Source organism: Stigmatopora argus, chromosome 4 (assembly GCF_051989625.1).
Source record: "Stigmatopora argus isolate UIUO_Sarg chromosome 4, RoL_Sarg_1.0, whole genome shotgun sequence".
NCBI lineage: Eukaryota > Metazoa > Chordata > Actinopteri > Syngnathiformes > Syngnathidae > Stigmatopora > Stigmatopora argus.
Genome location: NC_135390.1, coordinates 14,160,007 through 14,170,167, shown reverse-complemented (window position 1 = coordinate 14,170,167; position 10,161 = coordinate 14,160,007). Strand labels below are relative to the sequence as shown.

General features: G+C 39.1%; 1 protein-coding gene across 1 annotated transcript; it reads right to left on the bottom strand.

The window, feature by feature from the left end:
* Window positions 1–5,860: 5,860 nt before the first annotated feature.
* irx1a (iroquois homeobox 1a) lies at window positions 5,861–9,880 on the bottom strand. Its single transcript, XM_077598803.1, has 4 exons — window positions 9,293–9,880; window positions 7,338–8,412; window positions 7,073–7,148; window positions 5,861–6,337 (listed from the first exon to the last, which is right to left on the bottom strand). Exons 1-4 carry the CDS (start codon window positions 9,533–9,535, stop codon window positions 6,277–6,279), a joined length of 1,455 nt encoding a protein of 484 aa, XP_077454929.1. The 5' UTR covers window positions 9,536–9,880; the 3' UTR covers window positions 5,861–6,276.
* Window positions 9,881–10,161: the final 281 nt, after the last annotated feature.

Below are 10,161 nucleotides of genomic sequence, written 5' to 3'. Positions count from 1 at the left end.
TATTTGAAAATAAATGAATGGACAAATAAAGTGTGAAACATGTTTAGGTGATTTTTTTTTAGCATTACTTCACATGTGGATCATATTCTGAAGTTGTATTTTAATGCCAATCATAAATCCTTGGTCTTGTAAAATTCCCATACCAGTGCATAGTTTCCCATAAATGATTTACTCAAAAGATCACAAAAAGGATCCTTGGGGGAGAATAAAAGTTGGCCTTGCCCCACCGAATTTGCATGACATGTATTACGACTGCCAAACCACCTGTTCTGGTGGATAGCTTTTCAGTTAATATTTGACATTGCTGGCTTCTGTTGAAACTCTTTGCATTCTGCACCATGTGACAAGGTTAACGTTACACGGGGTACTGTACAGGGCAACGTCAGGCGTGAAGAAAGAGCCTCCGGTTCAAGCAGAGGCAAATGGTATCACCGCGATATAGCCTGGCTGCTCAGCTCTGGCTTGTGTGAAGTGATATTTCCAACACATTGTGCTCTTGTCCCGCTCTTCTTCAGTTTCAGCATTGGCAGGTGACTCGGCATTGGATGTACTAGCTACAGTACACCGGGTGACAGCATCTGACATTGTAATTGTCTGCTCTGGGCAAGGGCATGGTTGGTGTAATGCATCTTAAGTTTCCTTGCAGTAGAAATAATTCATAACTGGCATTGGGATGCGGTGCCGGTATCTGTAACCTCGTCTCAGCAAGGTGGTCCTAATTTAGATTTACAACATTCCGTTCATGGCCAAAATAACATGTGTTTGACTGAGTTATACAGTACTGTATATTAGGAAAAATCTTTCTTACTAAATTAAATTATCCCTTTTTTTGTAATTTAATAACACTCTCTGCTTGTGTATTTTGACTAAAACCTTGTGCCAAAGAAGAAAAAAAAATCAAGCAAACATGGTTCCAGGCACATGAGAGCTGTTATTTAAATAACATCCTAGGTAATTTCCCTCTGGTTTATTTAAGACCAAAATATTCTCAAAATGTATATTATGTGTATTCCAAAAAATTATACTGTTGTTTGTTTTTGTAAATTACAACCGTACACTCAATACTGGGTGGTGGCAGGGATTATTGCTGCAGGATAGGAGCGTGAAAGAAAATACTGTATTTCATTTTCGATCGACAAATGTGCTATGCTGCATTAGATTTCACGTTCTGCGCAACATATGTGCTTTGAGTGCTCTGTGCGGGAGCTGCATCCTCTTCTAAATGGGAATTCCTGTACTTTTGCCACAGCTGTGGTATGATACTTCAGATGGCCACACTCCACTTTGTACAGCCCCAGGAATTAGCCCAAACCACAATGGCATAACATCAGAAAGAAAAGCGGGAAAAATCTGACTTTATTATCTGTCACTGAGGAACTGTTTGTGCAAACTGGAAAATGGGGCACGAAGCTCCTTCTTTGTCCTGGATTGAAAACACACATTGTCAAACAGTTTAGTGATGTGAAAATGTTCATTCTTGATTTGACAAAATTAAGTGACACAATCTGAGGTTTTAAAAGAACCACTATAAAGTCACTATCATCTATTATTTATGCCATGTAAGGATTTAATTACTATAGTCATATTCCCAATGTCAACCTTCATAAGTAATCCATCCAAGCTTGACGGATCATTGTCAAACAAGACCTCTCCTAATAAGAGAAGTGCGATCCGAGGGAATAAAAGTTTGTTAAAAATGTCTTAGGGGGGTTACATCAAAGGGATCACAACAACAATGCCTTGTGTCTAATAGATGTTTTTGAACAAATGCCAAATGTAAAAACTTCTCTTTTGATGAGCGTGTAATTACAGGGAGGAAACGAATTGCCGAAAATATCTTCATCATTATCAACTTCCAAAGGAGCATGGTACATCTATACTGATGGATAACAAAGGCATTACGGCAAAAAATATTTCCGATTTTCCAAAACAATGTAACAGCATTGTATACGTAAGCCTAGCTTTTGTGTGCCATTTTTGTTTGTGCTCATGTGTAAAAGTGTGTATGTGCATTAGGAACTCACAATGGATTATTCTCTTATCCCTTAATATGGTGCTGATTCTGTGGTGCAGCTGTGTACAGATTGTTCAGAAGAACTCACAGAGAAAACCACACTAATTGGTTGGTGCAGTCATTAATGGAACAGTAGCTCAACCTGAATTGTGCGAATCGGAACATGAGGGTTCCTGTGTGCACATTGGACTGTCAGTGCCCCTTTTAAACAACAGACACAAGTAAACAACTTTGATCAAAAACCATGTAGCAAACAGGGAAATAATAATGAACCTCCATGATCATCTGAGGTCTCTTAAAATAGACTTTCAATTATCAGATTTGAGGGAAAAAAACAGGGATATTAGCCCAGCTAATTAATGCAGTATTTGGCACTGTACATTGAGTGAGTGCCAAAGAAGCATATTGTTCTTATCACTGAGACTGAAAAGAAGCTTTGTTGTGTTTTTGATTTGGAGTCAGAACGAATATTCAACTGCGAAGGAGAAAACTTTATTCTCTCTGCCTTGTTTTGTAACATCCTTCTTGCTTGAGAACATGTGAAAGTCGCTTTGAATGGCCTTAAAAGATAAACCACACAACAACTGTTATTTTCAAGTATACGGTATCTCGATGCCAGGCCAGGCTTTTTTGTCAGCAGGGGTCTACATGGGTTGTTGAGTTGTCATTGAGTTGTTGAACGAGCAGCCGGGCAAGTACCAGCGCCGTGTTTCTATTTGTGTTGGAGTGTAGCAGTGTCGTGGACCCCTCGCACATTTTTTCCCCTTTCTCCATCCTGTCTTAGCAGTATACCACTCCTGGAATGAAAAGACTGTGACCAAGGCATCCGTTTCTTTTATTGCCATTGTGTTGCAAGAACAACGAGGCAAAGACAGGGGCCAGAACATGACGTGTATCACGGCTCCACGGCAGCCCGGCTGTGGCTGCAGCTAACTTTTTCCTGTTCGTCGTTGTTGTTGTTTCGCACTGCTGAAGCCACGCTGAGACAGCTTTTATGTCCGCCTTCAACTAGTAGGGCACTCATGGAACCAGATAAATGGATTAGAGGGGGAAGATATAGGCGGGCTATCCTTGAGGATAGACAAACGAAATGTTGAAGCAACGAAGGGGGATTGAAAGAGGAGGGGACGGAGAGGAAGAGGGAACGACATTTGTGTTGGACAACAAGGGGTCCAGTCTGTTGTGCTGCCAAAAAAGACAAGACAGTGATAAACTTTCCTCCCCATGCAGTCACCTTTCCCCCCCACCTTCAGTCTCCCTGCCTCAGACACACACACTGTCACAAACACAATTCAGCCCTAAAATGAATGGATTGCCACACTATGACATGCCACAGTTGCAGGGGGAGATGGTCCTTGTTCGCCAACAAAGAAGGGTGGTAATGTGCAGGGGACAGCCAGCGACAGAATGCTAAATCGTTTTAGGGTCAACAAGTTATTGTTGTTTCATGAGCAAAAAAAGTCCAAACATTATATGATTCTGCCCTCAACCTTCACGTGGAAATAGCAGTAGTTGTTTTCTTTTCCTCTTTTTTAATTTATCAAGTTTCTTTTAGTAACAATGGTTCATTTGATTTTTAAATGTATTTACCCTTTGCATTTACTGTGATTAAAATACTTTTATCACATTTGCCATCACATCCAACTTCTCTCAATATAAACACGCAGCAGCTTCAGTCTATTAAAAATCGATAATTGTGTGTGTATTTATACTGCATAGTCCCAAACATTATTAAATGTATATTCATTTAAATCTATATCACTCCTTCATGTATTGTGGCCCAAGGCATACAAGCATTGGCTGAAACTGGCAGTCTAATTATCAGTTAGTTTCTACGCTGCTCATTGCGCATTAGACAATCCAGCGTACATCCCTTACTAAATGAATAATTTTGTATATATTATGGAAATACAATATTATGGCCTGCAGCCAATGTCTTTGCTCAAACCTGAGGCAGTTTGATGAAAAATTAAATAAATGAGACATAGAGAGGTTATTTAATTTTTCCCCAAAAAGACAACTCAAGAGTTGATGTTGTGTTAAAGAAGCCAGAAGCAGTGGGATCGAACAGTGAAATTTAAACACATACGGAAGTATGAACTAATATTATTGTTGTTTGTCAATGCCTGTTATCTGAACCTCCTATGATTTAGTCCGGTCATTATGTTTGTGTTAACCTAATTCGAACTCCGCTGAATTTATAGGAATAAAGTGACTCCTTTTTTTGGATTTAGTCAATTGTCATTTTATTGTAATAAATAAGATTAAATAAAGAAGGTGAAAGGGATTTTTTAATTAACATTATCCTTTCTTTTCTTCCTGTTTACACAAATGAATTTTCTATTTGTGTAGTGCGCTGTGTTTTGAGTATACTGTATTTGTTTTAATGCAATTACAAGAGCAGAATAACCCCTCCCCCATACCTCAGTGACCTTTTGTCAATTTTTCAACTTGGTTGTGGTTGTGTAAAAAGCAATAGCCATTTAAGTGACATAGATTTATGTTCACAGACGTGTCCCTTTTCACCTCATAGCCAATCCGTTAGGTTTTCCAAGCACTAAGTCAGAAGAAGCACTTGGCTTTTGTTCATCTGCAACAATATTATGCCAACATTTCCATAATTAGTGTTTCATTATTTAGTTAGAAATCTATTATCATAACACTTTATCTATCAAACAACCCAACCTGCCCACATTTGATAAGTAAAAACACAGTTTCTAATAGTTATAGAGAAAAAAATATGAAATATTTAATTTTGACATAAAATATAATAATAATAATTATTATGATTTGTAAGCTTTTAAACATTTAGCCAAGTTTAAACTAAAACCGACTTGAAGCATTGTAGTTTAAATGTATATAGTTTTTCAGTCACCAACATTTCTATTTAAGGTACTTTTGTGATTTAGCCCTTGGTGAAATTGCAAATTTAAGTTGAATTTTAACTAACTCAATTTGTTGAGCGTCACGTAACGGGATTTATTGCACTTCAAATTGAAAATGTTTTCATTACTTGCCCATAGAGGTCGCTGTGATATAGCAAAACAGATGTGGTATTATACAAGCAAAATCGCTAATCCCTAGAACATTTCAATTTGCATTGTATTCTTTCCGGCAACAAAGGTGCTCGTTTTAAATAAGGTAATAACAAAACAAAACAAAAATCTGCTTGCCATTTAAGGCTCAACTTATTAGATGATGTAGACCGTTGGAAAAATAAATCAAGTCAGGCATCCATTTGGGAAAAACAAAAAACAAAACAAAAAACATGGACTCTGCATAACATTTCCTTCCCCCACTTAAACACAATTATTGTTAGTCAATGCATGATGTTTTGCCTTCGTTGGAGTATCCAAAAGTTGATTTATAGTCTCATGATCACTATCATCCTCTGCATAGACAGCATCCCCAAACGCTCCATCCTCCAACATTAACAATGTCACTCTGCCCCTCCCCCAGATTAAATAATAAAAAAAGACAATATTAATAATTTATCTGTGAATCGACTCCTTCCTCTGACAGATTAGATTTTAACCATTTGATTTTGTTTGGACTGGGCGTTCCCATATTATTACTTAATGACCTTCCCAGCTGCTCCTGTCCATTTTCTGTCACCAGCAACCATCTGGACACTTATTAGCACCTCAATGCATCCACGCTGCTTTCCTCCAAAACTTGAATAAAATTAAGCAGGGCTACACACTGAAAGTGAATTTTGTTCTTGTTGTTTTTCACAATATTGAATTAATAGCATAAAATATCAATCTGTAATGATAATATTAATAATAATAATAATATTAAGAATAATGATAATATTAATAATAATAATGTAGACTTGTTGCTTCCTTATAATTCCAATATTTAGTTTATTAGGCAAAATATACGATCTGGACAAATTCCTTCAACGTTTTCTATTTACAAATTTAAATCACATGATATTTACATTAAAGAAAGGACACCATAATAACAAGGTATTATAATAATATTAATAATAATAAAGTAAAAAGATTCCCCAAATTGTCTCAGATTGTTTGGAAAACCGAGAACGATAGATTAACATTATATGCGTGATTATATGGTGCACAACAACAGAGGAAGTATTCGTCCATTCATTTTTCCATCCACAGGATATTACCAAATATCGGCAATTTGGGCCGTACTGACTGCAAAGACTGAATGCTACGCTTCTTCATAATTTATCATTGTCCTTTTTTTTCCATTGTCTTCGTTTTAAGCACACAATTTGAAAAAAATGTCACTACTCAAGCTGAAGAGAGAGCAGTGAGGACCCGTTGTGCAGCGTCTTGTGGACTTCTTGATGATCTGAATAAATAAGAATGAACAAAATTGTATTAATACTAACAACAACAATATTAATATCAATAATAATAAATAATACAATGCAAATATAGTAGAGAAATTATCATAGTATAGACAATAAATTGAACATTAACAAAACAATTATCATCATTATAGTATTTTATGGCACACCATGCTCAAAACCAAATGCGAGCTCAACTATAATTAATCACAATATTATTTTGACATTGTGCTGGAGGAGAATGAGTGAAGAGGGCCCCTATTTTGTACTTGAAACAGAGGTAAACCTTTTTCTTCCCTCTTTCTGTGAGAGGACTCCCATGGGCTCCGGGACTCCCATGGGTCTTTAGCGAAAGCACAGCCCAGACACAGCCCGTTTTACTCGGTGACTTGATAAGTAGCCACAGTATCCCCGCAGGGGGAGGAATTAAAGGGGCTGTGGGATGAGAGTCAAGACCTCTGTCACTCGCAAAGCAAATTGTGCTTTATTTGTTTTACTTCCTAGGCCCCCCTACCCTTTCTATTTCTTTGCGCTCTATCAGTCCTCTAATTATCCATGTAGTGTGATTTAAAAGCACATAAAAAGAATGTTTTTATTTAACAAATGTAGAATGAATAATGTGCCTAATTTTGGTTGTCACTGTGTAAATGTATTTATTCAAATGTTTTGTATTAATTCATTATTTCGTTTTATTTTTAAATTAGAGTTTTTTGTGCTTTGGGGGAAAAAAATCTCACCTGTCATGAAGGGGTCGAAAAGAAGGCTTCAAGGTTGGTGTTGGAGGGGAATCACACCGAACACCATGTTCGTGTTCTAAAAGGAAATATTTGTCAAGATTAAATAGCGGTGGTGATAATGTGCAATCTTTGATAGGGTCAGTGCCAGCATTTATAGAATTAAATATATAATATATAAATATACCCTAGCACTTACAAAATACTTTTATGTATATGTTGCATTAATTTTACGTGTGATGTTTTAGGAGTATTGATAGCATCTCACCTATGTGTTTGGGGCTGTCCATTGGGGTCTTGCTCTCTTGGCTGGGGGCCGCTGCGGCTGCTACAGGAGACACCACCACTGACGTGGGTTGCTGCTGTTGTTGAGCCGCAAGGTGGTGGTTCTGGTGCTGATGGTGGTGATGGTGATTCCCCAGAAAGGATCTGACATTGAGCAGGGAGTTCTGGCCCAGAAACGCACCATTCGTCCAGTTGTGGAACTTTCCAATTTGGCAAGTGTACAGTCCGTGGCTGGGGAGGAAGGCGGGGTGTGTCTGCATATGAGGGTGAGAGGGGCCCACCGGACCAGAAGGGGACGTGGGTTTCTGAACTGAGGAGTCAGGGGTCGTGGCTGTTTCTGCTAATGACCATATTTTGGGTTTATTGTTCGAGGGCAAGGGAAAGCCTCCAGGTCTGTCCGGAGATAGTACTCTTGTCGTATTGTTACTCTCGGAGTTGTCTTTGCAGCCCAGATGAATTGAAATTGAGCCTTTTGATTTGTCCAAGGCCTCGTGGCCCTGCATAGAGAAGGCCCGTCTTTTCTCCAAGCTGTCCAGTTCTCCACCGGCATCTCCGTCGCTTCTGTGGTCTCTTGTGCCCCCGTCAGTGGATTTATCGTCGTCATCCTCGTTACTTTGATCCCCGTCGTTATCGTCTATTTTGTCTATATCGATGCTCTCCAAGTCAATCTCCTCCTCATCCTCATTTTTCTCGGCTTCGTCTCCACTGCCAAATAGATTGCCATCTTCTTCCCCATCCTCTTTGCTCCTGCTCCCCCATGTCACCTTGTTCTCCTTCTTCAATCTCCTCCTTGCATTAGCAAACCAGGTGGAGACCTGCGTCAGGGTCATCTTGGTGATGATGGCCAGCATGATCTTCTCACCTTTTGTCGGATAAGGGTTCTTTCTGTGCTCGTTGAGCCACGCTTTTAGGGTGCTGGTGCTCTCCCGTGTTGCATTCTTAGGCCTCGCCGGGTCTCCGTACTGGAACTGACCGTATGGGTAGAAGGCAGGAGAGGTGTGAGCTGCAAAGCTTGCTGGGTGAACACCAGGACTGTCCTTAAGATCATATTGGGATCCCTTGAAGAGTCAAAACAAACGAGTATTACATATATGTATTTTTTTTAGCTCACCTCAAAGGCTGCAAATGCTTGCTTCCACCTTGTGTAATTAAAAATCATTCATTTATCTTCTGTACAAATGAACAGATATAAATGTATATGTGGTTGAATAACATACATAATAATATAATAAATAACATGTCCATAATGTGGTATGCCCTTACGCTACTTAACTCATACACACCAAACTTACAGGACTACTTGAAAACTTTTCTCAAGTGTGTCTGAGCACTAAAATGTTAATTAAATTCATTTGAGTTCAACGTATTAGGATATTTTGGCAACATATTGAATTGATTTTAAGGATTTTTGGTAAGATTACAAAATTTAATTTAAACCATTTTCATTTTTTTGTGCAAATGGACAAGAGTCACCACACAAAACGATAGAAAATGTATGGACTCAGTCACTAAATAACAGGCCTTATAATTATTTATTTCCATTCATTTACAATAATCTACAGACGATGAATCACACACATGAATGAAACTTCAGTAAGTATAGGAAAATTGCTGGCTGTTCATTACAATTATTATTATTATTATTATTATTATTAGTTACCTAACAACAACGAAATAAACCACGTTTTTTTCCTTCACAGCATGTCAAACATTTAACGTATTCAATATAAAAAAAATGAAGATATTAAAACAGCTAACTCGTTCGTTTCAAGGCAATAACAAAATAAATCGCAAACATGAATTTGATATTCCGCATTTTTCCATTCTATTCAATTTAGTTCATGTGAACTGAAGTTTTAATTTATTTATTTGTTTATTTTTTAATTCTGTAGACACACACAGACGGCGCACACGAGCATTTAAACAAGGTTTTCTTACCATTTGGGAGAAAAGCGCCAGATCCGCGCTGGTGTAAGGTAAGAAAGCGCTGTAGTTGTGCGCGTACGGGTTGGCGTACATGCCCAACACGGAGGTGACCGCCGCAGCGGTGGCTGAAGGAGTCCCCCCGATTTCGGTGCTTCCTCCCCGGGAGGAAGGTGTCAGAACTCCCGTCCTGTCGCTCCCATAAACCGCCTGGGAGGCACTTAAATACTGCGGGTAGCCTAGCTGGGGGAAAGACATCTTCCACCGCCGTATTGACGCGCTCGGCGAAATGTCCACAAATCGTGCGCAACAAAAAGTGAGCGCGATGCTTTAAAAATAAGAAGAAAAAACAAACCAGATGAGTTGAAGGGAAAGTGTGCAAAAGGCAAAGTGGGGGTCCTGTTCTGTACTGACATGCAGTGGGAGGCAGTGGCAAAGGAGATTCTGTTAAATCTCAGCTTCCTCTCTCTTTTTTTTTGCTTGCTCCAAGTCCGCTTGGGTGTGATGTGATCACCAATTGCGCACAGACTGACGCGCCTGGCCCTGAGGTCTCCAGGCTGATCTCTCAGATACAATTTGAAGTTGAAGCTTTGATTGGCATCCCCTACTTGAGCCGACAAGCCCCTCCTAGTTTGAAGCAATGTGGGATAATGTGAATATGGAGTGAGCGCACATTGGCTGAGGCCTCACTCGCTCTCTCTCTTTCTCTCTCTTATTTCGCTCGTTTCTCTCTCTCCCTTTCGTTTTCTCTCCCCGGCCATGTTTGGACTTATTGTATGTTAAATGCTCAAGCTTTAGAGTCCATTCAACGAGCGCTTTGATTGTTGTATGACAACCTGTCGACGCGATTTTACAGCTGTCCGGCACCAGGGGAAGTAAACCCG